The following is a 27,064-nucleotide window of genomic DNA, read 5'->3' as shown; positions in this document are numbered from 1 at the left end:
CTTTCTCGTGCTTTTTTCTTTTAGCATCGAACATTTTATAGGCAGCGTTAATCGTTCGTTGCGTTTTTAGAGAAAAAAAGGATGGATTTGACACACTCCGCCGTTAAGATCCTGACCCAAATAAATGATCATCTGGATCAAGGTTTTAACCAAAGCGATCAACGTATACAAATTATCTATGCAAGTACCAGGGATCACTAGAAAAGCATAGTTAAACAATATTTTCAATAATCAAATACCTACCATACGCCATTGGGTTTAGCATCTACTCTCAGAATTCGATTACGTTTGCATTAAGCAAAACAAACAAAAATCGCGTCCCACGAGCGACCGGGATAGAAAGCCACCGGAGTTGATTGTATGCTACACAGTAGTGCGTGTGTGTGTTTGGTACCTCTCCACCTCTATCTCTCATCTAGTTACTTCACCACAATCCCCCCCCCGTCTAGCGAACAAAGATTTTGCATTATACACAGCAGCGCAGCAGCAGCAGCAAGTATTGGTGAGAGAGTAGGCCGGTCCCACAAAAACAATAATCGGTGAGCTGCGGCGGCGGCAGCAGCAGCATCACTGAATCAGAACCACCGTTGTGTGCCGTTTCGGGTGGCCACCAACAGTTGACAGCTAGCGCCCGATCGTGTCGGTACTATCCAGGCCAACACTCTGCCAACAGTAGAAGCACCGAAGCCACCAAAGATGGGACTGCCGGCGTTTTTGAACTTTTCCAACAACATCCGGACGCACGCCACGTTCGTGGGTGTGATGCTGTCTCTGGATGCGGTCGTCACACTGCTGCTCAGCTTGGCGTGGTCGCTAGAGGAAGACAAGCTGCCAGACAATAGTAAGTATCAGTATAGTAGGCCGCTCATTATCGTCCCACGGCCTTTCCACGGCCTACTAACGCTCTGCTTCTAGTCAAACAGATGACCAGCCTGAAGGAGGGCATCCTTGTTATGGGCATTGTGAACTCACTCTTTGCACTCCTGTACTGGATCGGATATCTCAAGGTAAGTCTACTTGTCCCCAAAAAAAAAAAAAAAGAAACAATCCAATCACCGAGTTTCTTGACCTGTGTTCTACACTTCCAGCGTCAACGGTGGTGCCTGACAGTGTTTATCGGATTTATGGCCATTGCGATCACGCTTCAGTTCATCGGGCTGCTTGGCGCGATGCTGCAGCTGAACTTCGTTAGTGCGTGCGTAATGCTGATCGTGCTCGGTAAGTGAATAATTAGGCGAATGTGGCGAGCTCTAGGTTTCGTTTAACGTTGGTGTAATGCCGTACGCGATCTCTCTTCTCACCACCACTACAGCCATTAACGGGTACGTGCTGCTGGTGGTGCTGCAACTGCGTAAAGCCAATGCTGAGTTTACCATGCCGCAACAAGGTGTATACGGTGTCTGAATGTGTGTGCCTGTCCCGTGAAGCGATTGTTATAGTGTTGCAGCTTGTAGAGACGTAGCACCGTAGGCGTATCGTCGATAAGACAGCGTGTAACTACGAATTAATACAACAGTTGAGTTCGTCTAGCAAGCAGAGCCTAGCCCAACGAAATAAGCGTTTAATAAGGTTCTTGTTCCTGTTGCTGGGATGACGCATCCGGGAGCAGGGGGAGGGGGGGCTTCTTATCGGCTCATCTCGGTCGCACATTTCAATCGCAATCAAGCCAATCCAAACAAAAAAAAAGGAGTCAAAGAGATGCTGCTTTGAAGTTGACGTAAAGCTACGCAAAACCAAAAATTCCATTCAAACCAAATGCACTGGGGCTTTCGCGCTTATCATGCGGGAACCGTTCTTTTATTTTTACCTTCGGCTAGCACGGCGATAAGCTGCTAATCAACTATTACTGATGGGATTCGTTCTGCGCCGAGACCGAGCCGCCGAGAATGTGCAAAGAATGAACGGTCTCGTTTAGAATGAATCAAACGAAATAGGGGCTAATTAGGCACGTGCGTCAATGATTGACATCATAATGAACGCTTTAGTTTTGCTTTTGCATCCAATCATCCAGACATCCAATCCAATTTACCCACCATAGCCAAATATTAATCTCAACGCGAAACGAAACCAATTATTAGCGATAAAGAAAGCTGCTGTAAAATGATTTTTTAAGCAAAAACTAACGATAATCTGTCCTTAAACATCATCTAGATGAGCGATTAATGAGAATAAAAAAAAACGTAAAGTACAAACATACTCACACACACACAGTACTGCTTCTGAGCATAATCTAAGCGATGACAATTTGAAGATGCTTTTGTTTTTTGGTGCTGTATATTAAAATTCAATCGTGAAAGATCTTTGTTACTAAGCCGAATTATTCAAACAACTGCTACCGGTAGTATCAGTTCACCCCAAAGAACCTGTCGCGACGGACGAAGCTGGGACTATATAGTACCTTTATAGTACCGGTACTCACATACGCCTCTGAGACATGGACACTGTCCAAATCTGACGAAAACCTCTTAGCCGCTTTCGAGAGGAAGATGCTCAGAAGGATACTTGGCCCCGTATATGTGGAAGGTCAATGGAGGAGCCGCTATAATGACGAGCTGTACGAGATGTACGGCGACCTCACTGTCGTGCAGCGTATCAAGCTCGCGCGGCTCCGGTGGGCTGGCCATGTTGTACGCATGGAAACGGACAACTCAGGCCGTAAAGTCTTATTAGGCCGTCCAGAAGGACAGAGGAGGCGTGGTAGACCCAAATTGAGGTGGCAAGAAGGCGTCCGCCATTAAGGCCGCGATAACGGACTGGCAGACGAAGGCGCGAGACCGTGAGGCAGGCCAAGACCGCAAAGCGGTTGTAGCGCCGGATAAGTAAGTAAGTAAGCAAGTTCAGGATCAATTTCAGTGCTGATATGGGTTCAGGACAAGTATGTCAACAGAACCAGTTTCAGGATCGTTATGGAACTAGTATCAGTTCTAGTACCATTAAAGATTTGGACTCATTTTCAATACAAGTTCAGTGCCACTTCCAGGACTGGTATGCGTTTCAGATCCCTGCCAGAATCAATATCAGTTTTGAATCACGTCGAAAACTAGTATAACTGGATGTCTCTTACCTCTTCCAGAATTGATAGTAACACATTCCCTACACAGAACGTTTATACCTACATTAGCAGAAGGGGCAGAGCAAATCGATATGAATGTGCTCTACTGCATTTGCTCTCACTGAAAATGATAGGGGCACTCATGAAAAGTGAGTGACTCTCAGCTGAGTTCCCTTGTTCCACTCCTGTTCTGCCTCACAAGGTGGGAATCATGATTGGAATCAAATTTTGCCCGTTTTGTATGGAAAAAGTTGTTCTGTGTAGTGTTCTGTGGAACGTGTCATAAGTGTATCAGTCCTCGTATGACATCAGTATTGGTTTCAATACTGGGAATGGATCTGGACTAGTTCTAGGAACAGTATTGGATCAAGATCAGTTCCAGGATGGATATGGATTCAGGTTTAGTACCAATAATAAAATAAATAATTAATCATCAATGAATGAATACATAAAAAGGTATAGAATTATTAACAGTACCGGTATATGCTAAATGTCCGATTCAAGAACGAGAAGAGTTCGGAATCAATTCCAAGATCGATATGCTGTGAGCATCAGTTCCAGAACAGGTTCCAAGATCGGCAGAAATATTGCGTTTCGCCATTCGCGATATGTATATAAAGTTATCTATGGTCACGCATGTTTTCTTGGACCTGCGTAGCGCGATCAATGTTTTTCAATCTGCTCGGTTCGTTCCGTTACCCACCTTTAACGGTTATCGTTCAGAACGATACCCATCACCAGCATGCACACAGGCGCCGTACCTGTCCTGGAAATGTGAATCATTTGCAAAAAATGCAAACGATCAACAGCGTGGTGCAATCGGTGGTAATGATCATATCTCTCTCTCTCTCCCTCTCTCTCTCTCCCTCTCTCTCTCTCTCTGTCTCTCTCTCTCTCTCTCTCTCTCTCTCTTGCCCAACGCAAAGGATTGTTTAAGCGTATGACTGTATTGCTCATTTGATATTCAAAACGGAACACTTCGATTTGTGAACACTTTCCAATCTTAAACTTCGGCAGAACAGAGACAACTCTACGCAAGCTTTCTGCAGGCGACGATTTTCTTACTACACATCTACGTGATTTTGCATCCAAAAAACCTGTTTAGAACTAATCCTAGGTTTTCGGGGAATTGCGCGTATGCAAGGTCGAATTTATTCGCATGAGAAGAAGTCCCGCCGAAGAGAACATCGTGCACCATTCGTGGTTGTAACCGCATTGGTGTAACCGGCAATACACCGGCGTCTGAATATAAAGTTCAGAATTTATGATCCCAAGAAGAGCTCGTAGTAGTGATGGCAACGTGACGAACCTGCATGTTTCTGCTGCAGCACATTCGGGCTCTGCATTCAGATTTGAGTAAGCGGATATTGCAATCTATACTGTAGAACATATTATTGGGTTGTTATGTATTGTTTTCTTTTACACAAACTAGTTGAGCATTGATGTTATTAGAGTAAAAATTGTCGAAGGGCTCGAAGACATGAATATCCGAATGAACAGTAGGTCAAACCTTCTTCTATTTGCCGTAACGACCTTCATGCCGGCCTGTACAGGCTTTCGATACTTAGTCAGTCCTAGCTAAGGGGGACACAGCCCATGCTAGTGCTAGCTGACGACTACACCATGGGACCGCCCCTATGTCAACTTGATAGGTACAAATAAGTTCAGAAGGTGCAACGATTCCGGTAGACGTAAGGAAGCAAACTTTTTGCACCTATAGGTTGGACTCCGTTTCTGATTAAGGCCCATCACTAATGTGTTTCGGACTACTTTACATCCTCCTTCCAATATCTTACGATTTTGCATATCATAGCAGTATTGGTGTTGGAGTGCAGCAACTTCAGCCGAATCGGTGTAGCCGTTCCGTTTCGTTATGGGTGGCCGCCAACAGTTAACTGCAAGCGCCTAATCGTGTCAGTACTATCCGGCCATCGCTCTGACGTACAAGATGGGATGGCCGGCATTTTTGAACTTTAGAAAGAATATCCGAACACACGCAGCGTTCGTCGGTGTGATACTGATTCTATATGCGATATTCTCTATCCTTACTGGAGTGGCTTGGTGGTTGGAGCTAAAAGTGCAGACCGGATCGGATGAAATAGATTATGAAGTGAAAGCTGACGCATTCAGTCCTAAGAGCAAGAGATCAATTGATGCGTGGTGGTCATTCAATGGCAAATCTTTATCAGACAAGCCGTTGTCTTCGAAGAGTAAAAATAAAATGGTTAATGCAATGTTCTCGCTATTGGAAATTGACGAAATCAAAGAAGCCATGAGCAAGCACAGCATGTCCTCGCTATTGGACTTTAACAGAATCAGAGAAGCCATCAGCCACGAAATCAACCAGGGCAACCAGGAGATCAACCAGCAGTCCACTCAATACACCATCCAGGGGATCAGCCAAGATATCATTCAGGAGATCAACCAGGAGATCTACACGGAGATCATGTACATCAAGGTAGGCTCCCTCATCATGAGCATTGTGAGTTCGTTCACTACAATTATGTACTGGATCGCGTATCTCAAGGTAAGTCGGCCTGCTTATCAGTCTACTTGTCCCTAAGGAAAAGTTCAAACTGTGATTTTCGTGTCCGTGTTTGCTACCGCCAGCGTCATCCGTTGTTTCTCGTAATATTTATCGTGCTTATGACCTTTGCTTTTGTGGCTCTATTCATCGGGATGTTCGTCATGATACAGCAGCAGAAATTCATCTGGGCGTGTGCAATGCTATTAGGATTCCGTAAGTAAATAATGAGTCGATCCTCAAGTAGATTTTCTGAACCTTGGTGACGATGTAAACTGCATTCCCTTTCTCACCACTACAGTCGTGAACGGATATGTGCTGACGGTGGCGCTGCAACTGCATTCCAATTTTAAATTTACCCGGCGACAACACGGATACGGCACTGAGGTGTGTGTGCTTCCCTTGAAGTAATGGTAACAGATTTGCAACGCTATTCTTGAATACATGAAAAATGAGCCAGCACCACATGTTCTCGCTATTGGACTTTGATGGAGTCAGAGAAGCCATCAGCCACGAGATAAAGCAGGCTATCAATCAGGACATCAACCAGAAATCCACTCAATACATCAACCAATACCAAACCTATTTTGAAATTGGCAGTATGTATTAGCTGTACCCGTAACAAACTCAATTAAATTCAGCAATGGTTCTAAGAAAAGCGATTTTTTTTTGCTTTTTTGATTATACAGTTGGCTTTTTCGAAGCTGCTATGAATATTATCTATTTTCTTATATCCACAATATTCTTTGTGGCTTACTAACCGCTTACTAACCAATCTTAATTGCTACGTTTTGTTTCATATAACTATTGTGGCTTATTAACCAAATTAAATCCTCACGCTAATATTTCATTGAATATACTATTGTTTCTGGTTCATTTAAACTACTTCCAAAGTCTTGGACGGTTTCGCGTGCCTGCATTGCAGATGTTTAGTAATGTTTGATTCGGTTTAGGGTTTCTAAATGATTTTCAACCTATTTACTGATTTATTGATTTACTAAAACTGATCAGATTATGAGCCATTAATGAGAATAAAAACATAAAAATGGATGTTTGGTTGGACCATTTTTGTATAATTTGATAGTTTTTTATGTTGCGTTTTGTTGGGAGAGGATAGCTCAATGCGATGCCGTGTTGTTCGGCCACCAAGCGAAGCCGGCAATCACTAGTAGCAGGTACAGTGTGGGAAGGTGAATTATTTGCAAAAAATGCAAACGATCGACACACCGTGGTGCAACTGCGTCTTGGTGATTCTGATCAGTCCTCTATTGATCATCGTACGAAAAACGCATCGTTTTAGCAATATAAAACCAACGTACCAAGTGAGATCGGGCTAGTATGTTCGGTAGATGTATTTGATATTCTAAACGCGATGCTTCCATTGTGAGAGCACGTTACAATTCTTTCATTTCGAAAGGAAACAGAAAACCACACACGATTTTTGTTTGCATATAATATACACGATTTTGCTCACAACATTTAATCTATAAACTTAACACGAATTGACATTGCACTAAGCGTCACCCGGAGAGAACATCTCTACGGTGTATGGATGGAGCTATGCACATGCAAGGGAAATGCATGTCAAAACACGTTCCAAGTAGACAGAAAAAAGGTTGTTGTGTATTGGTGTAGCCGGCAAAGTACACGGCACCGGAGTGTAAAGTGGAGAATTTATGACCCCGAGAAGCGGGACATATCGTAGCGGTGCTGGCGATGCGACGAACCTGCTCCTAGGTTCTGCATTCAGAATCTCTTGAGAAACATTAGATTATTGAATGTAACTACTTGAATGCGAATTTGTAGAGGGTTTATGCGTAAGCGCAAAAATTGTTTCATCCTTCATCATTGTAGTCCCACAGAACACAAAGTTGTGAACGTCCGGATGAAAAAACATACTGAGCTAAAGACCATTCAGCAGCGCACAAAACTCCAGTGTTTCGGTTAGCTTATGCACCATCCGTTCCCAAGTTATCCCCATTTCATTGTATCGAGGTGATTAGCTACAGCTCTCGAATTAGCTACATTCCATCGTTTCGAGGTGATTCATCATCCCAGCGACTAGCTGGTTGTCGCCAAGATTAGGATAACACAGCGGCATTGGTCAGGAAACAGCCCCACTAAATCAGCAATCGGCAGCTGCATCTGCAGCTGCTATATGCAGCAGTTGCGCAGCACCCGAATTACGAATGGCCACCAACCGTTTACAGCTAGCACCCGATCGTGGCGGTAGTAGCCAGTCACCACTCTTCGCATTATAATCTTAGCAGTCACAAAAGATGGGATTGCCGACGTTTTTAAATTTTAACAAAAACATCCAAAAACACGCCAAGACCGTGGGTGTAATATTGACGCTTTACACGATCTTCACTCTGCTTATCGGAGTGGCGTGGTTAATTGAGATCAAAGAGCAGGCCAGCCTGTACAAGTTAGATTTTCGCGTGGACTTAACCGGAATCCGAACAATCAACCCGAGGACGGCCGGCTTTTGGGAGAAGGAAGGCTTCCTCGTCATGGGCATTGGGTTCGCGATCCTTGCAGTACTGTACTGGATCACATACCTCATGGTAAGTCTCCTGTCTCCTGTCTCTCTACTCGACTGTTGAAACCAGTTCAATCAGCCACTTTCCATGCCCATGTTCTCTACCGCCAGCGTCAACGGTTGCTCCTCGCAGTGTTTATCGGACTTTTGGTCATAATTATCACGCTTAACATCATCGGGATGGTAGCCGCGGGGCTGAAGCTGAAATTCGTGTTAGCGTGCGTAGTGATGTTCGGTCTCCGTAAGTAAACCGTTAAATGAATGTGAAATTTTGGTTTGAATTACCGCGGTGACGCATACTGCAATTCTTTTCTCTCCTCCCTTAGCCGTCAACGTGTACATGCTGGTGGTGGCGCTGCAACTGCATAAATCAAAATTCATATTTACCACGCGACAGCAAGGATAAAGGAGTCTAAGAGTGTGTGTTTGTTTCCCCGTGAGGCGATCGTTGTAGTACAGCATGTCCACCCATAAGCCAGCGTTGTCAAACTTGTGTTATCCACAAAATTTTTGTTGCCTTTCAACACACTCATTAGCCGTTTTTCGTTTAATATAATCTTGTTTATTGTTCATTTATGAAAAGGCCAAAGTTCAGAAACTGACATAGACCGAACTAATGGAAGATTGTCCTTTATCGTGAGCTATTGAAGAGAATAAAAATGGATGCGTAGATGAGCGATGACCCTTTGCAAACAATTGTTTTTCTTTCGTTTCGCATTTTGTGGCTCTATTCTCAATAAAAGCCTCAGATCTAATGCCTCATTCCGATGCCGTCGTTCGGAAACGAACAATCGGGAGCCAAGCGAAGCCGGCAAGAGCACTCTCACGTCTTGTGTGGAGGGGTGAGTCAGCTGCACAAAATATGCACAGACGGTGTGCGCAACAAATGCAGCCCCCGGGGCATTGGTTCACGTACAGTGGGATTGGGTGAGTTTGTCGGGTGGTTATAGTTTTTTTTTCCTCAATTAAACTCGCTGGTTGATAAGTCCAGACGTATTACGTACAATAAATAATACAGTTCAATAATGGTGTAAACCTGACATGTGCTAATGAATGAGTCATCAGACGCCAATATGCGTCCTAGCTCCATTAAAAAGAGTTGGAACAAAGTTGTACGAGTAGGAAGAGTTATTTATTGTGTTTTTTTTTTCTTATCGAGTTACTAACGACCCAGTTGCTTTGCTATGCTAACACCGCTCCAACAGCACTAAGAAGCGTTTAGAGAGGGCGAGAGGGGCGACAATATTTAGCATTAGAAGAAGCGCCACAAGGAGAGAAGAACATATCTCTACGGTTTATGAATGAAGCGAGGCGTATGCAAGGGAAATGCATTTAAGAAACACGCTCAAATCAGACAGCAAAAGGTGGTTGTGTGTAATCGTGTGAGTGGCAATGTACAACCTTCTTTACAGGGTTTCTCACATGATCCCATAACTGTTAGAGTATTTCCCGAATGCTCATACAGTATCACGATGCTTGAAAACATTATCTTTATTCGGTAAAAAAAGAAGGAAATCTTGACCATTACTCGGATGTCCTCGGCATTCTCGAGCAAACAAAATGGAAAAGAGTTTCGCACTCTTCACATAAGTTGAGCAACCCTGTAATGTGGAGAATTAATGGCTCAAAGAGAAGTACAAATAACATACTCGTAGTGGTGATGGCGACGTGTGTCTAATGCCACATAGTGTATGATGGGGCACGAGGAGCACTTTAGTAAATATTGAATTGTTTTGTTGTATTTTTGTTACGCTCATTTTTAGATAATTGTGCTTTTATGTCATTTTTGCCTCGTGATAACATACGTTACGACTGCAGTACCCCCCAGATAATGATGGTTTCAATAACAGAAAAAATAGTAACAGAAATTGAAAGAAATAGCAAAAACTGCATTCGGACTGTTTTAGCTTCTAGTTACATTTTCCAGCAGAATTCATCGATACATTGACATATTAGTCTTTTTTAACTGGTTTTTGGTTTATTTAAATGTTTCCAATGCATTAAGCCAATGATGTGTCCGATCAGTATAAAACTACCCCAAACCGTGCTCAACTTACAGTTATGTTAATATTAAAGGGTTTCCCAATGTTTTTTTGGTGTGTTCGCATGATTTTTTAGAGGTTGGTCAGATTTTGTTAGTTCAGTTGTATTCATGTCGAATGGGTGATACCAATAAATCGTGGGAACAAGCCAAAAAAAAAAACTGGGAATAAACCAATATACCATGAGAAAAGCTGTGAAGACTGTCAAGCCACTAAACATTATTTTAGAAATGTAGACCAAATTATGAAAAATTCCACATTTTTATAAAAACGATTTTTTCCTAAAAACAATTCATCCGACTATCCAGTTCAGTGGACTGATCGGTGAGATTTCCCCAACAAACATTACTCCCCATCATCAAATTTTGTTACACGTTTCTAATGGGCACACACTAGTGCCCCACCGTACCCTACACCGACAGGCCGACACGCTGTGTTTATCGTCGCGTTCTCCCCCGTGAAAAAGGTACACGCACATAACTCAGTCAGTCGGTCGATCGGACGGTCGTGGTTCGCGCTCCGTCCAAACGCTCCAAAAAAAGAAAAAGTGCCGCAGCCCCCTGCCCTTCGGTTCGTGCAATCCATCGTCTTTTCAGCGCACTGGTAGCTCCCCTGTGCACATGTGGCTGCGTGGTATAACTGCTGACATCGCTGAGCCCTACAATCGCGGTCAGCACAAGGTTGCGTAGTGTGTGACGCGCGGTTGTGTGCTTTCGTACTTCGTTCCAATCGATCTAACGCAACACACCATCATCACACGTCGTCTTCGTTGTTGTTGTTGTCTCGTTGTGTTTCGTGTTCTGGTGTGTTTTGCCTGAACCGCGCGGTTTGCCGTAAATTCCCGAAGTGCTTTCATCCGGATTTCGCGCACCGCGTCAGTGTTTTGGTGCAGAGGAGGAGAGATCATCATCATCTCGATCTCGTACGCCGGAGAAAGAGTGTGTGTGTGTGTTAAAGGGAGAGAGTGTGAGATCAAGGGAGCAGCAACACACTTGACAGCTTATACGGAAATAAACGCTCATTGAATGTTGTGGTGGATCGGAGTCGCGCGTGCTCGGGCGGTTTTGCGGCGCGTTTCGTTTCGTTGATGCGTTGATGTCGAAAGAGAGCGCGCGCTGAAGGGCTCGTCGGTGCCGCACGCCTCAAAACGAACGAAGTCATCCGCGCTTTAGCTGCCCGCTGGTGGTTTAATGCTTGCCTTAAAGTGGTTCCGTGTTGAGGTTGGAACAAAACGATCGTGCAGTGTTGCTGCCTTCTATTGCGCCACCTTGGAGGAGGGCGCCTAGGGTGTGGAACAGGCAGAACACGGCGCACGAGTGTGTGCAATTTGTGTGAAGTGTGTTCAAAGTAGAAGAACGAAACAAAACCGCGCCGCCGTGTTGCGTATGCAGAACGTTGCTGGCGGCACTCTTTCTACCGTTCGAAACTCAGTTTTCATTTGTAGCCTCATTGTGGTTGAGAGGACACCCTCCTTTCGGTAAACTAGACGCACCCCCAACCATATCCGAAAATGCCGGAATCAATTATCATGAACCGAATCTTTCGGTATTTCATGAAGTTTCACGGATACTTCATCGCGATCTGCACGATCTTCTTCACCTCCGTCATCATCGTGAGCTCGTTCATGGGCCGGGACATGCACGACGAACCCCTGTTCGTGGAGGAAGAGTGTAAGTAACCGGGGGACATGGCGGGGAGATGAGCGTTGAAGGGGGTTTTTTCTTTCAAACGATCACCAATCACAAAGAAAAAGGGCATTTTTGTGCAGCAGCAGCAGCAGCAGCAGCGAGCTAGAAAAGGTCATCCAAAGGGACTTACACTCCAGTGAGCAAGTATGACACAATTCTGCTGCGGCTTTGGGAAAGTAAGAAGGCGCGCGCGCGCATACACACCCCCGTTTTGAATGTTGTAAGCCGTGTGCAATATTTATTCAGCTTGGAGGTTGTGTTGTTGTGGCGTGCAAAACAACATCGATTCTCGCTCCAGCCAAAGTGCTCCCGAAGTGCGCGGCATTAGTGTGGTACAAAGGGATTGGGGCAACCGAACCGAACTAAATGGCAAAATAATTGGAAAACGGTTCACTTCAATTCTGCATTATTTTTCCCAATTGCGGTTAATCTTCTTTTTTTTCGACGGTGGCGGTAGATTTCACTCCGTCTCTCTCTCTCTCTCTCTCTCTCTCTCTCTCTCTCCCTTTTGCGCATGAGTTTCATTTCCGGCTGGCCACAAGTTGACCATTGTTTATTCTGCTGCTGTTTTTTTGTTGTTGTTTTTGCTTATCTTGTTGAAGCGAGAAGGTATAATAAGACTGCCTGCCAACAAACAACAACAACTTGTTGTTGGGGCGAGCTTATTATTTGGAGCACACACTTTTCTAGCACAGTTTGTTGGTGGTGCCTTTGCAAAAAAAAAAAAACATCCCCCATCCCCCGGGCCATGATTCGGTGAGGGATTTTTTGTTTGGTGTGTCTTGCCCCGGCGTTGTGCTACACTAAACGAAAAGCGGCAAATTAATATGTATTAGCCTTGTGCACAAGGGGTTTGCGAACTTTGCCGTGCGGATGTTGCTCGGCGGATTGATTTTGCTACTTTCAAACACTTGAGATTGAGATTCGTGAAGGTGAAGCGCAAAGTTTTGCGGTTTTGCGCTAGTGAGGTGCTCTCTGGAGCGCACCCACGAGTCCGATCAGACTCCGAAGAAATGAATTCATTAGATCCGCGCGGAGTCGGAATAGCCTAGAGTCGTCCAGAGTCGTCCTGAGTCGTCCGGAGTCGTCCGGAGTCGTCCAGAGTCGGCCGGAGTCGGCCGAAGACGATCGGAATCGGAGTAATTCGGAGTCGTCTAGCGTCAATCGGAATCGAACCGTGTGGTTTAATGTGCTTGTGCTCAGGCATTTCATTTCGATGTGTTTTTGTCTTTCACTTTGCGCGTGCACTTCGTATACAGGCTTTTGTTTCCAAGGCCGACTTCGAAGGATTCTGGACGATTCTTGACGATTCCAAACGACTCTGGACGACTCCGGACGACTCCGAATGACTCCGAAAAACTACGAGCGACTCCACGCGACTCTGAACGACTCCGGATGACTCCGACCCCCAATAACTCCGGACGACTCCGACCTCTAATGAATCCGGGCAAGACTCCGGAAGACTCCGAACGATTCCGAACGACTCCAGACGACTCCGTAGGACTCTGCCTTCAAATGACTCCGAGTGACTCCTGGCGACTCCGGACGACTCCGGAAGACTCCGGACGACTCCGAACTACTCCGAACGACTCCGAATAATGCAAGGCGTACCTAATTTCCGGAGTCGATTCCGAATTTATCGGAGTCGGATCGGAGTCGACTCCGGATTTTTGCCAACTTTACCCATCACTATTTTGCGCTTCCGCCAATTGTTGGCAGCTGCCAACGTAGCAACACAACGCATCAAGTGTCAATAGTGCCAAATAGAGTTTGGTCCAATTAGCAAACTTTCCCGAACCGCGTAACCCAACCGTGCTCCATATTCCGAGTTGCTCCCGTTTTGCCAACGCGAATAATACGTCATCGCTGGCACTCTGTGTGCACTCAATGCCAATGGGAGCGGAGGAACTGCAAGAAGCGATGATATCGCCGTCAAACATATTGCCACTGCAACGGGATGTACTTCCTGCGGGCTGCCCCCGAAGACAAACTTTCGAGTAATGAATTTACCTTCCCATCTCTCTCTCTCTCTCATTCCTTTCCTCAACCATTTCGGGGGACAACGCACAGACGAGCCGGTGCTAAAGTTTCCCGTGCTCATTCAGCTGGAATCGGTCCTGTGGCTGACGGCATCCGTAATGCTGCTGGCCGGACTGTACAAGGTAAGAGAGCGGAAGTGTGGCCTCGACCTTGTTCGGTTGTCGCTTATCTTTCCTACCTTTGGAAAATACCCCAACAGGAAAGCAAGAATTACATCACCCCCTTCCTGGCGCTCTTCATCGCGGACGGTGTGGTGGTGATCGTGCAGGAAACGATCAACCTCTGCACCGGGCGCATTTCCGAGCTGGGCACGATCGACACGCGCCAGCTGGTAGTAATGATACGTAAGTACACGCCCAACAACCCTCTAACCATCGGGGATTAAACTGACCCTCATCCAATATCTCTTCCGTTCCCTACACTCCAGTGGCAAACGTGTACGTACTCGTTAGCCTGATCGTGCTCTACCGGATGTTTGGCAAGGAGCCACTGCCAGCGACGCAGAACAACTTCGTGCGCTTCGACAACGAGCAGGACGTGGAGACGGGCCACGGGATGGGTCCGGTCACGGCGCCACCACCTGCCGGTCCGGCCAATGTCAACGGTTCGTTGAACTCGCCCAGTTTCGCCGGGAACGGTGTCACGGCACAGCACGCGACCTAAGGGAGCGCCCCCCCAGAAGCAGCAAGCAAGGGAGCGAAAGCCGGCCAGTCCCACGGCGTGCATATGTTAGTAATATGCGCTAGTGAAAGTGATGTACATACTCGTTTTGTAAGTGTCAGCGGTGCGGTTTTGGTCGTGCCATCCGCACGCCCGTGTGTGTGTGATCAATATGGCAGCGATGGAATGTGTTTTTTTTTTTTGCCAGTGGAATGGTGATGAGGTGATGTGAAGCTGCCAGCAGCCCGACGAGAGCAGCCAGAAATGCCGCAGCCTGAAATTCCAGCGCAGTCTTTTGTGTAAGTGTTGCATTGTCGTGTAAATGTTTGAAACAGACTGAGGCGAAATCCTTGACGTATGACATTTAAACATAAGGGTATATCTTAACACAAAAGCCATTAAAGTACGCCTGAGTACAGCCCGGAGAGAAAGTTTGCAGTGAAGAGTCGCACATCTTCGCATGCTTGCCGTCTCTTCCTACTCGGTTGCCCTGTTTTTACAGCTCCCTTGCTGTCTTTCATTAAGCTAGGCATACACAGCAAGGCATCGAGATAAGTCAAACGAACGGCGATGGATGGGCGAGGATGGAAGCTAATTCCGAAAATATTGCAACTTCATTTCACGTTAATGATCCGGTAAAGGACGCAAAATCGATTCACCTTCGAGGCGGGCAGTGAAACTCTCTGCATGTAACCCCGTGCCAAAAGGGGGAGCTAAATATTTCACGCAAATTTCTCGCTATTGGCAGGGCGCTATTGGGCTTTTTAATTAGCACATGAATATTTATTGCCCGAAGGGGCATTTTTGGGGGCGGGTGGTGATGGTAACTATTTCGTTCCGCTCGTCCAGATGGTGTGAAAGTGGAAGGTGTTTGGAACGGTAGATTAGAGGATGGAGAAGAATGATGTACCATGACGGTATTGGGGAGGTTAACTGTTTGGAAAATTAAACACAACAGTTAGCTTCCCCAATGCCGCCAATACCGTTTAGAAAACGGCCAAACAATTGGTTCGTAGAAAGGTGCAGTCCAATCAAGGCTAGGAATATCCGGAAGCATGAATCACTTTTGCCATGGGATAGGGGAAAAGAAGGAAGAAGAAACAGGAATTTCAAGTCAGGATGAAGTAATCATTTCAAACGTCTTATTATAAGACGTTACAAGATGTTAGAAGATATCTTAGTAGCAATCATTATTATTTACAATTTACTGTAGCGCCATCAATAATCAAACTAAGTCAATACTTACACCAAACTTCTTAAGATAAGACGTTAAAAGACGCTAGAAAATCTCTTAGTACCAATAATTTCTCTAGAGAATTTACTGTAGCGCCATCTATTCAAAAACCAAATAAGTAATTACGCCAAACGTCTTACGATAAGACTTTAGAAGATCTCTTATGATCAATCAATCTCTCGTGACAATTAACTGTAGAAATTCCCCTTTCTAGAAATTTCTCATGATAAGATGCTGTAAGATCTCTTAATAGCAATCAATTTCCCTTGACAATGAACTGTAGCGCCATCTTTTGTGAAACCAAATTAGTAATCAAGCCATACGTAACAGCTGTGTGCTCTGTCATAAACACAGCAATAATAAACAGTTTATGAGTGTCACACTGGTAGGAGGGGCTTGATCTGCTCTAAATAAGCTCCCGGTAGTGCAGCTGTACCGCTGCAATGACGGCAGCTTTACGGTTTCCGGTCGCGAACCAATGTGTGCCGGGCTAGTGTAACCCGGAAGACATGCGGACAGCAACCGCACAACCCCTCGTCTGAGTGATAGTGATAGCCCCGCGTGTGGTCTAAGCTTACCTGTGCGACCATCTCTCCACGCAGCCACACTAACTGCGGTTATTATTTATGGTCATCTCTGATTTGCGTACTTCGCGAGGCTGGTTACACAAACAGAAGCACTGTTTGCGTGCGGCTCACGCTGTGTAGGATGTTCGTGTGTCCCCGGTGACTCGGTCAGGCTCCAGGGGCAGGGTCAGTGCTAGAGCAGTTTGCATAGCTCTCTCTCTCTCTCATTCCCTCTGGGTACAAAATTTTAATTCGTTCACAAATTGTAATTATCTCCAGGCGCATTGTTGGCGCTCGAATATCTACATCACTCGGTCGCGTCCACCCCGTAGACCCTTCTCGCCCTTTATTGCGTATCACGCAACCGCGACTTGCTGCACCGTTTAGCGCTCCACTCTGTGTAGCGTCTTTGTGTGTTCGTCCGACAGTAATGTTGGCTTTTTTGTAGTTGTTGTTGTTGTTACCCTCCTCCCACCACTCCACTGTTACACGCATTGTGTTCCGATCCGAAGGGGGTTTAAAGCGTTTTGAGCAATCACGATAGACCCACACACACATCGCTCCGGTGCGTACGTATCGCGAGTAACTAAACTGTTGTAAGCCAAAAAAAAAAAAAAAACGTGGAGAGGAAAACAGTGATCCACAATGACCTACCCAAGCATTGGAAATGGGTGAGCGATTTAACCTTTCTTGTTGCATGGCTTTCGATTGTGTTCTGTCTAGTGCTTCTTTTTTTGTTTTTTGTTTTTTTTTTACCGAGTCTCAAATAAACATGACTTTCGTTATTGTGGGCCGCGTGATTACGGTAATTTAGCGAGGTTTCGTGCCTATCTTTTGATTTGTCATGGATGAATGCTACATGGTAGCAGTTTTTTGAAATTTAGTCACGCCTTTTGCCGGATGTGAGCCTCATTGTAGCAACTAGAAAAGAGGAAAATAACACGATACTTATCCAACATACCCCGCGGGAGGTGAAATCTGCCATAATAATGGTGATATGGAGAAGAGCCTTAGTGACAACGTTACGTCCTTAAAACACTTTCATTCCGAGAAAAATAATACATTCCGTGCTGTCCATGATAAGCAAATAAACAAGACACTGCAAGAAGTCGGAAGATCTCTTCAGGAATCTTACTCTCCAATGTGGACTGATTACAAGACAGGACTACCCGAAATTAATTCTTATCATCCTGGATTACACTCTGCGGCCGGGCGCGTATCGTTCCCGCCGCTTTCCAAGCCCTATCTCTCGCAGAAGGAAGCAGTTTGTTTGGGAAAGACAGCGAAACGAACGATATCGTCGGCTTGCTGCATGCATGATCTTCAGGAAATGTGTGCAGAGAAGCGTTGATGAATTGGTACGCCGACGCTACGTTCCCCCGGCCCGGGTTTGATTGAGCTGTGTGTTGGTGAGGGTTTGTGTTAATTTGTTTCGTTTGGTAGTTGCTTATTTTTCTGAGCAACTCATTTACTCTGAGCGCTGTTGAAAGAGGAAGATGCTAATCGAAGTAAAAGTTGGAATCATTTGCTGAAGGAACCGGTGCATCGAGCATGTGGCAGATGAAAACAAATGAACCGATTTTAGTTTCTGTAGTGATAGTGATGTTGTAGAGTTAGTATTCACAGGCCTCAAACACTGTTAAATTAGATATGTATTTTGAACAAGAATATGTAAACTCTTTGTTAGTAAAAGATAACATCATAGACGTCATGGAGTTAAGACGACATCGAGGCTTTTAGGCTCCATATCAAGAACTTGAAGAACCCAACTCCACAATTCTAACAAAACATCTTTTATTTTAAAAATCCAATCATCAAACCTGAACCGACGAGTCATCAAAATGTGCGGTGGAGCCTAAATGCTTCAAAATCAGTAACTTTTTACCCCAAAAAAGCCTAACGAAAAAAAAATTGGTAGCTGCGATCCGAGCGTTGGAGAGATTGTTTCGTCAACATGGCCTCGTTAACCAATCTATTCATCTAATAATTGCTTCCTCTAATTAAGATCTCTCTCTCCTCCTTCCACCCTTTCTTTGCAGCATCAACATAACCACCCGATCGATGAATATTGGAGCGATTGTACTATCCCTTTCACCTTGCCACAAACACGAACGCGAATGAGGTTCCTCCAAATAGCCAGCATTATCTAAATGAGCATCATCATCACTAAAAGGAAACTGATCTAAGTACACACAAACACACATACACACAAGCGACTGCAGCCACACGTCGGTGCAGAAACTCACTCACGTGCTTTACCACAATTGGCCAATTAGGGCAACTGCATGAGAAACTCCGCTCATCGCACAGACACCGCCACCGATCACGCACGGGAAAGACACAGTTCGTGTGTCCACAGTTGGGTTATCCAGTGCGTGGTTTTAGCGTGAGATCGTGTTCGCGTGTAATGCAACCACACATTCGAATGGAAAATGATCCTCTCCGAGAGACACAACCCATTTCCAACCATCATGTCACCACCGAAGCTGCGTGTGGTTGTTGTTGTTGTTGTTGTTGCTGTTGCTGGCCCAGCTAATCGTCTACCGGAGTCGGAGCGTTTAAGAAAGCCGAAAGTTTTGATACGAAGTATCCTCGCACGTGGACGGCAGCAGAGATGAGCTTAAAACGATCGGCCACCATTTTTGTTTGTTTGTCTTTAGCGTTACGTTATTATTTTATTTAGTGTTTAGCTTAAAGGGTAGCTAGCGTAGGACGCGATACGCACAAGTAAATATATGTGTATTATGTTATTATTAATCGGTGGACAGTGTGTGACGTGAAATATGGCAGGAGAGTTGTAGAACGCCAGACAGAGAGAGAGAGAGAGAGGACACGTCACGTACACAAGTATGATAATCCCCACCCCAATCTCACTATGGCCAGTTAGTAGGGTAGGTGCGTGCCGTGCCGAGAGGATAAGCCGAGACCGACGACTTTCCTTCTTCGAACAGGGTTAACAAAGCACACATGGTCGCTGCTGCTCCTGCTATCTAAGCTCTTGTAACAGCGTAACTTTCCCGCACAGGGGTTTTTGCGCTAATCCCCAGGCAGGCGACGGCCGGGTAATTCGAGCCGGAGGAGTAGTTTAGAACGCTAAAGGTCATGCACACAAACACATAAAGTGCACCACCGAAGCCAAATAATGAAATAGATAAATAAACGATGAAAGCGAGAGACAGCGACCCCGCCGCCGGACCGCGTTTTGCTACAAACAGCATGTACAGGCAATAGCGCAACTAGACTGCGCGGAAAAGGGCACAGAGACCCCCCGCGGGGGCACGCGAGAGACGCAGGACGTGTAGAAAATATAGCATACAATCGGAGAGTTGAAAACAAACGATACGTTAGGTTCCTTGTTGTGTTGCTGGTTGGCTCTCATCCGATTACTCGTTTGCCGCGCGCACATTAACAAACGCCACATGAAAAATGAAACGTATTCCCAAATGGCAGCACCGTGGATTGGGGGCTTGTGTAGGAGGTTTTAAATTCTGCTCTCAGCTTTTTTTTTCAATTCCTTTTCAAAGTTTGTTTGTGTATCTGTCCGCTACCGCCGCGCCAACGTAGAAAAGTACGCAAAGCATGGAGCTGCCCCCACGAAAAGAATTATTGCATTGCACATCCGGGCTGAGTGAGATGGAGGCTTAGCCGGAGAAAGAAAGCGGGGTCAATGCGGCTTATTGCGAGGTAATTGAAGAATGCCTCCCAGGGTGGGCTTACAGTTACAGGGTTGGAAATTCGAGCAGTCTCACAGCTGTTGGCACAAATACCAACAAAAACAAAAAAGCGATTTATGATCGAGAGAGCGGCACTTTGCGTTGGGAAGTAGTTGGGGCGAAATGGGCGACTCCTGTAATGCCCCAGCATCATCATCAAGTGCCGTGATGCTCTCTAATGTCCGTAATCGGGCCCACCGTTTCAAGGTTGCCTTCAGACACACGCCAATGCCACGCCACCGTCTCCTCCCATGTTAGTCTAATTTCCTCCTAATGCCCCACCGACCGCACGCCACCTGCGGTGCAAACCGAAAACCGTTTGCGTGCACCACAGCGCGCTTGATGCGCGCCAACTGATATACGCGGCAGTACGCCTCCCAGAGTACGCCAACAGCGCCATAGGAAACCCATCGCACACTGTGCCTCGACCGTGTGAACGAGGTTTCTTCAACGGAGGGGGGGATAAAGGTAGCGCCGCAAAAAGCAACGTCACGCGCGCGTACCAGGGGGTTGTGATGAAAAATGGCGGATAAGCGAAAGTTTGCCGCTCATCCCTCCCTACTGCTACCCCGGCGTGGGAGAGTTTTTTTTTTGGGCGAAGGTCGGTAAAAACGCGATAAATGGAACTCTGTAAGACTGCTGAGAGCACACCTAAGTAAAACCGAAGCAAAACGAAGCGCCCAGTATCCCAGTAATGGAACGGGAATGGTCGCTTCCTGTGAGCATCTAATATTCTTGGAGCCGCCCAACCTCCACTGTTGCGCATTACAACGCTGCAAATACACCCATAAATAAGTCTTCCAGGTAAGTGTTTTTGCCTGCGAACATTTTAACGAATTCCTTGAACAACTTCAAGGTGCCTGATGACTGCTGTTTAAATACCAACTTCTTTCTTGGATATTGACTGGTTCGCAAGGTTCGCAAGGTTGCGCGCGCAAGAAGTGTCTGAAATGTGTTGTTTTTGGAATTTCTCATCACATTCCACCCATCACTTTGGAGCTGGCATGGCATATATGCAAAGAGAGCCTTATCCGTGTCATAGTTGGAGGTATTGTGCTGTCATGTCAACCGGCACGGCGGGGTCTCGTTAACCCCCCCTTTGTGGGAGACACAATAGTGTCTATCATGCACAAATTGTTTGAAAATTTGGCACAAACTTTGTGCCAGCGTGCCCCCGAGGAGCAAATGCTGATAATTTGTCTTAAAAGCTGGAGGTCGTTGTGATCTCCTCCCGCTTCCCCAACACTAACCTGCATTGGATGCCGCAGAATGTCATTGTAGTAGGACGTCGTCGAATGTGGAGGTAACGATTGCTGCTGCTGGAATTGTTGGCTGAGTGATTGGGCCTGTTGCTGCTGCTGCTGTTGGCTTTGTTGCTGCTGTTGCTGCTGTTGCTGGTAGTAGGACATCTGCAGGCACTGCACCGGCGAGGGCAGTGTGCGACCGGAGCTGGGACGCAGCTGCGGCGTCGTCTGGGACGGCTGTATCACCCCGTAGTTCTGATGGATGATCGATTGCGACAGCAGCTGCCGCTGACTGGGCGGGCCCCCATCAACACCACCACCACCACCCATGCTTACCGCATTCCCGGAGGCGATTATCCGCTTCGGACTGTTCATGCCGATGCTAAGGTTCGGGTGGTGCATTGGCTGTTGCGACTGGGAACCCTGGGCCTGTTGGTGGAGTCCGTGCTGCTGCTGTTGCTGCTGAAGGTTGTGCAGTTGCTGCTGCTGGTGCTGTATCAGCTGCTGCTGCTGCTGGAGATGCTGCTGCTGCTGGTGCTGCTGCTGCAGATGGTGGTGCTGTTGCTTGAGCAGCAGCTGCTGCTGGGACAGCAGCTCGGCACTGAGCGGTTGCTGGAACGGTGGCCTCAGCGGAGGCTGTCTGCAAGTGCAATGGTGAGTGTTAGAGCCTTCCACTTCGCAGGGATTCGCTCGAGTACGGGGGGGCCACACTTACCTGAGCGGTACCTGTCGGACCGGCGTCCCCTGCAGGGACCGACTGGTGGAAGAACACATCGACGTGGTCAGGCTGGCCGACTCCCAGTGCTGCACCAGCGCGTTCAGGCGGGCCTCTTCCAGCGCTTGCTCCGTCTCGCTGCTCGAATCATAGTCCGGGCCCTGTTTTTGGGAGTGCGAGGAGTTGCAAGGGTTAGCTTCACATTACATTGAGTTCGTTAGCCTACTCCTCCTAGCGAGTACTTTCTCTTAAAGTGCTCTTAACGCTTTTTTGGACTACATGATTCATCGGCATTCCTGGAATCCATAAGGATGTCTCCCAAAAACTCAATCACACCACTCACAAGCACACACACTTTCATCCAACGTTGCGTACACACACATACAACCGTCGATAAACAGAATTGATTGGATTCGAAACTCAATTACCCTCTCAACACCCTGTAGGGCCATGTGAGCCTCCCAACTCTCCAAACGAACGAACAGGCTTTCGGCACACATGTTGCGTCGGCCGGAAAAATGAAACACAAACAAAAGACACACACACACACACACACACACACACCCACACCGAAACAGAAAACAATTCAATTTTTCTCCTCCCAGCGAAAAAAACGCAAGTAACTTACCTCTTCGATCTTCTGATCCAGCATGCGGAAGAAATTCTGTTGGCTGGAGGATATTTCCCTGCGGAGGAGGAGCGCCACCACCCAGGATTGAACGAGGACGAGAGGAAGTGATTGGCCGCAGCAGCATCGGCAGCAAAGCATTCGGAAAAGGATGGAAAAAAGAAGAAGAAAAAACACCGTTTGACGATTGCTGTCTCTGGAAAATCTCTCCCTCCCTGTATCCCCCGAATGATTCAGCACCCAACCACACTCCCACTGTCCGGTGGCATACTTACTGACTCTGAAGCAGCGAGCCATTTTTCCGTAGTATGGACACGATCTCGCCGTTGGGTGGTTCCGGCGAACCGTCGTCCCGCAGCGAATGCTCCTCGTCCAGCTTCTCCTTCTCGCCGTTGAGGTCGCCCCGATCGCCTCGGTCGCCCCGCTCGTCGCTCCGACCGTTCTGTCCGTCCTCCTCGTCCGCTTCTGCATCCTCTACTTGGTGTGCGGGGAAAAAAAAACACGGAAAAGTAAAGATTAATTTAAGAGCAAGCAGAAAGTGAAACAAAAAGTCACGGTGTGACAACCGGAAGGGCGGATGCAGAAAACAATATAAATTACAGGGTTTTCCATTCCAATTAACAACTGTCCACAGTCAACTAGCAATCCTCGATTTGAAAAACACGATTGTCTACCACTTACAAACAAGTCAAGCCGTTTTTGGTACACTGTCCATTTCAATTTCACAATTGTCGTCTTCGAAAACACACGTCAGATGCGGCACGGGTTGTTTTGGTTTTGGCTGGAACGTGTATCACTTGTGTATAAGAATTGAACCATGCTGTAAACAGGTCTTGATTGAATATGAGATTATGAAAAAGTTGAGCAATATGGACATGCTAAGCAGTTTTATCATTTGGTTTTAGTTATTATTGGAGCGTTACAGTTTTTAAGTTATTTTGGGACGTTGTAATTTTTTTTTCATTTGCTACCAGTAAAAGCACTGATTAATGTACAAATTTTTGCATTGTATTAAAAATTAAAATATAGATAAAACTGCCTAACATGTCCATGTTGCTCAGCTTTCCCAACTTCAAGTGATACACGTTCCAGCCAAAACCAAAACAACCCGTGCCGCATCTGACGTGTGTTTTCGAAGACGACAATTGTGAAATTGAAATGGACAGTGTACCAAAAACGGCTTGACTTGTTTGTAAGTGGTAGACAATCGTGTTTTTCAAATCGAGGATTGCTAGTTGACTGTGGACAGTTGTTAATTGGAATGGAAAACCCTGTATTGCTCTAGCCCCAGTTGTGTGGAATGTATTTCGGGTGGTAAAAACAGAATAAAGGTCACAGTAGTTTCCGATGGCTCGTTGAGTCGATCGATTTTTGGACCGACGCACTCTCCCACACACACACACACACACACATTGTTGTCCTGTTGACCTTTGGCACTGGGCTTGTAATGGAATTTGCGTTGTACTTCACGCTCCAGACTTCCCCACTGGTCCCTTGGATCCACTTGCTGGGATGCGTTAAATCAGTATGGGAAAATGTCAAAATTCACACCTCAAATCTCATGCAAATTCTGTGCCAAAACTGCCTGTTGCCAGGCATCACGATCCAGTGAAGCAGATAAACACGTTCGAGAGCAAGTTCTTGAGGCATGAAATCTGCTTTCCAGAAGAGATTTGTTCATCGAATTGTACTACGACACAATACGGTTCGGGAAAGATGTTGAAACACGAAATCGATTGTCATCATGCAATGAAGGTATGAAAGTTCTGATGTTAGAAAACAATATGACGTCTTTTATTCGATAAATTCAGTCCTCTCTACACACTTAAGTAGGAACCAAATGCCAATGCTGTTTGGCGAAACATAACTTCAACGGACCCTTACCTAACACTATTCGGGAGCAGTGGCTTGAATTTGACATGCCTTGACACACTCAAGTCAATCACACGCGTCTGTACACATGACGGGCAACAACTGCTCCGTGTGCTTCAAACAGTCAACTGCAAGATAAAGGTAACGGCCAACTCCACAATCACAACAACAGTTCTTTCAAATCGTCAATGTCGCATCAATGGGTAGTGCGCCGGCGTCAGTTTTGGTGCGTTTTCAATGTTTGATGCTTTTATGCGATAACTACGAAACGTCGTACGTACATCAGGCAAACATTGGTTTGGGGAGCGATATGTGACCTTCCCTCTCAGTGACTCATGCAAGCCGCTCGCTCGAGAGCTACCATTTCAAGCTTAAACCTTAAGTAATTTTTGACAATTAGAGAACTTGGAGAAAATCCAAGAACTTGTAGTAGTCAGAAGAAAGTTTATCAATTGTATAGAACAGGAAAGACAGCACTTACACCTTGACCAATGGGTTGCCAACATCTGATTCTGGATCCTGGGAAGCGGTACGATCTTTCGTTTGAGTAAACTCCCTCATAATGCGTCTGATGGCGTTTGCAGGTGATTCTGACCCGGAAACGTTGCAATTCCTCGCTCGGAACAACTTCCGGAGGATGTACATGATGTAGTAAAAGTACACTTTTACATAGCGGTAGTTGGGAGGAACAAAGAACAAATACCGCGTTAAGATCGCACGCAAGCAAACGTCAGATGACGTGTGTCTATGGGCCTTACCGAACCAAATGATTAGAGCTAGGAGGAATTTATAATTCTCCCCTATATCGTTCCAGATCACGTCTCCAGCAGCAACAGTGAGCACTTCCAGGCCAAATATAAACCCGATCGGGATAAGAAAATGTTCAATTTCCTGTCGATCGTAATCCAAAGCATGAGAAATGTATACGACACAGAACTCAGTGCAATTGTTCTGATATTCCTACACCAACTACGTACCAACAGGACACCCAACAGATGAGTAAATTCGGCCAACTTCCAATATCTGTTAAACACATCCTCTACGAGCGGATGATTACGCACTTCAAGCCCTGAATAGAAAATGTCAGGTCAGTTGCGTGTTGTAAGGCGAATATCCGGTTCGCGAAGATCTTACATTCGGCTAAAGGGTACTGGTGGCCACTCTGCCTCTGCACAACGTCCCGTACGTGTATCACTATCATGCTCACTACAATGTAGCTGTTTAACTTGATAAAGTACACAAATTTGGGGTCCATTCTGGAAGGTGGCCGGTCACTACTATGGTGACTTCCCTACATAAACTGAAACCACGCTCCAGGCCCAAGGTCCCGCCCGAAAGGTGCACCCTGCACAAGAATATTTGCGATAAAGATCGTTCGCAACTTACACGAATTTGCCATTACGACTAGATACGGCTAGGTGTCGACTACACTGTACAGTAAAGGAACTCCCTCGCGCTGTTTCTTTCCATCTTACTGTACGCTGACTAATGGGTAACCGGTAGCTCCAGGTGGGACAGTTGATTTGCGATACTTCGTTCGAAACAGCTGCTTCAAGATGTACAGCGTGTAGTAAAAGTACGCTAATAGTGCTGGATTTGGAAGGAATGAAGAAAGGAACGTCGGTAAGACACCACACAAAACGATCGTTCGTTGCGTTTTCCAATGGATCACCATCAGCCTTACCGATCCACACGACCCCATCTTGACCCCTGCGCAGGAAACAATCATCCGCCTCATCGTTCCAGCGCTTGATCACGTCCCCAGCGGCCACTAGCAGCACTTCCAGCCCGAGCATGAACCCGATCGGGTACAGCAACAGTTCCACTTCCTGTCAATCATAAACCGTGGCATAAGAACTCCATACGACCCTCCAGCGGGGATTGACAGATTCGTACACGAACGAACCGGCGCTACGTACCAACCAGAGTGCCTGATAGAGCGAAGCTACCGCCGTAATCCACACAATCTGAAACACTCCATCGACGACGGGATGATTGCGCAGTTCAAGCCCTGAATTGAAAAGCAAAACAGACGTCGTGGTGAGCACTCGATGCGCCACGTATACGTTTCATGGCAAATTAGCTGCTCACCCGCAACGAAAGGATACGCGCTCCAGTTCTGCATTTGCATGAGCCATCGGTGTGCGCTTACGACTACAAAGAACCCCACCAGCAGCACTATAAGGCAGCCGTTAAATTTGATATACAGAACGAACTTGGACTGCAGCATGGCTGTAGTAGCGTCACTTCTGCTTCTCACTAACGTGCGCGTGATGACACTCGGCGGGAAACTGATACCGTACCCGGCTCGGTATTTCGTTTACGGCCGTATGATGAGCGGCAGCAGCAGCGTACAGATAATGTTTCTTTCAACCAGTCCCATCAGAACCCCGGGCCTTATCGCTTGTTTACGGCCTGTGAGTTCATTTTCCCTGGGTTTGGGCGCGACCAGGACCGCCGCCACGCCGGTTTTGCCGTCTGCTCGGCAACGGCAACAACATGATGATTAATCGCTAACGAAGGACCAAGTAAAGCGTGACTGTT

General features: G+C 46.3%; 7 protein-coding genes across 20 annotated transcripts in view; 4 read left to right on the top strand and 3 right to left on the bottom strand.

The window, feature by feature from the left end:
• Positions 1-27,064, bottom strand: part of LOC121591759 (putative cyclin-dependent serine/threonine-protein kinase DDB_G0272797/DDB_G0274007) — a 76,629-nt gene that overhangs the window by 8,406 nt on the left and 41,159 nt on the right. For 11 of the 12 annotated variants that reach the window (XM_041912674.1, XM_041912677.1, XM_041912676.1 and 8 more), the window contains 4 exons: positions 22,924-23,125; positions 22,649-22,706; positions 22,021-22,181; positions 21,312-21,945 (listed from right to left, as the gene is read on the bottom strand). In XM_041912674.1, the coding sequence (XP_041768608.1) occupies positions 21,312-21,945; positions 22,021-22,181; positions 22,649-22,706; positions 22,924-23,125 (1,055 nt within the window). The remainder of the gene's footprint in view (positions 1-21,311; positions 21,946-22,020; positions 22,182-22,648; positions 22,707-22,923; positions 23,126-27,064) is intronic. The other variant, XM_041912680.1, reaches the window with a different exon arrangement.
• Positions 469-2,196, top strand: LOC121591773. Its single transcript, XM_041912698.1, has 4 exons — positions 469-841; positions 916-1,007; positions 1,089-1,218; positions 1,313-2,196. The coding sequence occupies exons 1-4, from the start codon at positions 697-699 to the stop codon at positions 1,402-1,404; spliced, it is 459 nt and encodes a 152-aa protein (XP_041768632.1). The 5' UTR covers positions 469-696; the 3' UTR covers positions 1,405-2,196.
• On the top strand, positions 4,883-6,826 carry LOC121591762. Its single transcript, XM_041912685.1, has 3 exons — positions 4,883-5,579; positions 5,663-5,792; positions 5,878-6,826. The coding sequence occupies exons 1-3, from the start codon at positions 5,001-5,003 to the stop codon at positions 5,985-5,987; spliced, it is 819 nt and encodes a 272-aa protein (XP_041768619.1). The 5' UTR covers positions 4,883-5,000; the 3' UTR covers positions 5,988-6,826.
• LOC121591770 lies at positions 7,423-9,162 on the top strand. The gene is made up of 3 exons (XM_041912694.1): positions 7,423-8,143; positions 8,230-8,359; positions 8,445-9,162. Exons 1-3 carry the CDS (start codon positions 7,856-7,858, stop codon positions 8,522-8,524), a joined length of 498 nt encoding a protein of 165 aa, XP_041768628.1. The 5' UTR covers positions 7,423-7,855; the 3' UTR covers positions 8,525-9,162.
• LOC121591764 lies at positions 10,625-19,688 on the top strand. Of its 2 annotated transcripts, XM_041912688.1 has the most exons (6): positions 10,625-11,830; positions 13,919-14,010; positions 14,088-14,232; positions 14,316-14,659; positions 14,757-14,847; positions 18,388-19,688. In XM_041912688.1, the coding sequence occupies exons 1-4, from the start codon at positions 11,671-11,673 to the stop codon at positions 14,549-14,551; spliced, it is 633 nt and encodes a 210-aa protein (XP_041768622.1). In that variant the 5' UTR covers positions 10,625-11,670; the 3' UTR covers positions 14,552-14,659; positions 14,757-14,847; positions 18,388-19,688. The 2 variants fall into 2 exon arrangements, with proteins under 2 accessions (XP_041768622.1, XP_041768621.1); XM_041912687.1 differs by having other exon boundaries at positions 14,316-14,847.
• On the bottom strand, positions 24,421-25,775 carry LOC121591765. Of its 2 annotated transcripts, XM_041912690.1 has the most exons (4): positions 25,655-25,775; positions 25,498-25,589; positions 25,279-25,411; positions 24,421-25,182 (listed from the first exon to the last, which is right to left on the bottom strand). In XM_041912690.1, exons 1-4 carry the CDS (start codon positions 25,773-25,775, stop codon positions 24,998-25,000), a joined length of 531 nt encoding a protein of 176 aa, XP_041768624.1. In that variant the 3' UTR covers positions 24,421-24,997. The 2 variants fall into 2 exon arrangements, with proteins under 2 accessions (XP_041768624.1, XP_041768623.1); XM_041912689.1 differs by having other exon boundaries at positions 24,421-25,411.
• Positions 24,421-26,818, bottom strand: LOC121591771. Its single transcript, XM_041912695.1, has 4 exons — positions 26,612-26,818; positions 26,440-26,531; positions 26,205-26,349; positions 24,421-26,110 (listed from the first exon to the last, which is right to left on the bottom strand). Exons 1-4 carry the CDS (start codon positions 26,748-26,750, stop codon positions 25,992-25,994), a joined length of 495 nt encoding a protein of 164 aa, XP_041768629.1. The 5' UTR covers positions 26,751-26,818; the 3' UTR covers positions 24,421-25,991.

This window comes from Anopheles merus, chromosome 2L (genome assembly GCF_017562075.2).
Source record: "Anopheles merus strain MAF chromosome 2L, AmerM5.1, whole genome shotgun sequence".
NCBI lineage: Eukaryota > Metazoa > Arthropoda > Insecta > Diptera > Culicidae > Anopheles > Anopheles merus.
Note: the sequence above shows the minus strand (reverse complement) of the source record. Positions and strands in the feature narration are given on the sequence as shown.

What these genes read in the sequence shown, in the direction of transcription:
- LOC121591773 (XM_041912698.1), top strand. Translation starts at nt 697, where the DNA reads ATGGGACTGCCGGCGTTTTTGAACTTTTCCAACAACATCCGGACGCAC. An exon ending in ACTGGATCGGATATCTCAAG is followed by an intron (nt 1,008 to 1,088) that starts GTAAGTCTACTT and finishes CTACACTTCCAG; the next exon opens with CGTCAACGGTGGTGCCTGAC. An exon ending in CGTAATGCTGATCGTGCTCG is followed by an intron (nt 1,219 to 1,312) that starts GTAAGTGAATAA and finishes CCACCACTACAG; the next exon opens with CCATTAACGGGTACGTGCTG.
- LOC121591771 (XM_041912695.1), bottom strand. Translation starts at nt 26,750, where the DNA reads ATGCTGCAGTCCAAGTTCGTTCTGTATATCAAATTTAACGGCTGCCTT. An exon ending in CGCGTATCCTTTCGTTGCGG is followed by an intron (nt 26,532 to 26,611) that starts GTGAGCAGCTAA and finishes TTTTCAATTCAG; the next exon opens with GGCTTGAACTGCGCAATCAT. An exon ending in AGATGGGGTCGTGTGGATCG is followed by an intron (nt 26,111 to 26,204) that starts GTAAGGCTGATG and finishes TTCCAAATCCAG; the next exon opens with CACTATTAGCGTACTTTTAC.
- LOC121591762 (XM_041912685.1), top strand. Translation starts at nt 5,001, where the DNA reads ATGGGATGGCCGGCATTTTTGAACTTTAGAAAGAATATCCGAACACAC. An exon ending in ACTGGATCGCGTATCTCAAG is followed by an intron (nt 5,580 to 5,662) that starts GTAAGTCGGCCT and finishes TGCTACCGCCAG; the next exon opens with CGTCATCCGTTGTTTCTCGT. An exon ending in TGCAATGCTATTAGGATTCC is followed by an intron (nt 5,793 to 5,877) that starts GTAAGTAAATAA and finishes TCACCACTACAG; the next exon opens with TCGTGAACGGATATGTGCTG.
- LOC121591770 (XM_041912694.1), top strand. Translation starts at nt 7,856, where the DNA reads ATGGGATTGCCGACGTTTTTAAATTTTAACAAAAACATCCAAAAACAC. An exon ending in ACTGGATCACATACCTCATG is followed by an intron (nt 8,144 to 8,229) that starts GTAAGTCTCCTG and finishes CTCTACCGCCAG; the next exon opens with CGTCAACGGTTGCTCCTCGC. An exon ending in CGTAGTGATGTTCGGTCTCC is followed by an intron (nt 8,360 to 8,444) that starts GTAAGTAAACCG and finishes CTCCTCCCTTAG; the next exon opens with CCGTCAACGTGTACATGCTG.
- LOC121591765 (XM_041912689.1), bottom strand. Translation starts at nt 25,775, where the DNA reads ATGGACCCCAAATTTGTGTACTTTATCAAGTTAAACAGCTACATTGTA. An exon ending in CCAGTACCCTTTAGCCGAAT is followed by an intron (nt 25,590 to 25,654) that starts GTAAGATCTTCG and finishes TTTTCTATTCAG; the next exon opens with GGCTTGAAGTGCGTAATCAT. An exon ending in ATCTGTTGGGTGTCCTGTTG is followed by an intron (nt 25,412 to 25,497) that starts GTACGTAGTTGG and finishes TACGATCGACAG; the next exon opens with GAAATTGAACATTTTCTTAT.
- LOC121591764 (XM_041912688.1), top strand. Translation starts at nt 11,671, where the DNA reads ATGCCGGAATCAATTATCATGAACCGAATCTTTCGGTATTTCATGAAG. An exon ending in TGCTGGCCGGACTGTACAAG is followed by an intron (nt 14,011 to 14,087) that starts GTAAGAGAGCGG and finishes ATACCCCAACAG; the next exon opens with GAAAGCAAGAATTACATCAC. An exon ending in CCAGCTGGTAGTAATGATAC is followed by an intron (nt 14,233 to 14,315) that starts GTAAGTACACGC and finishes CCTACACTCCAG; the next exon opens with TGGCAAACGTGTACGTACTC.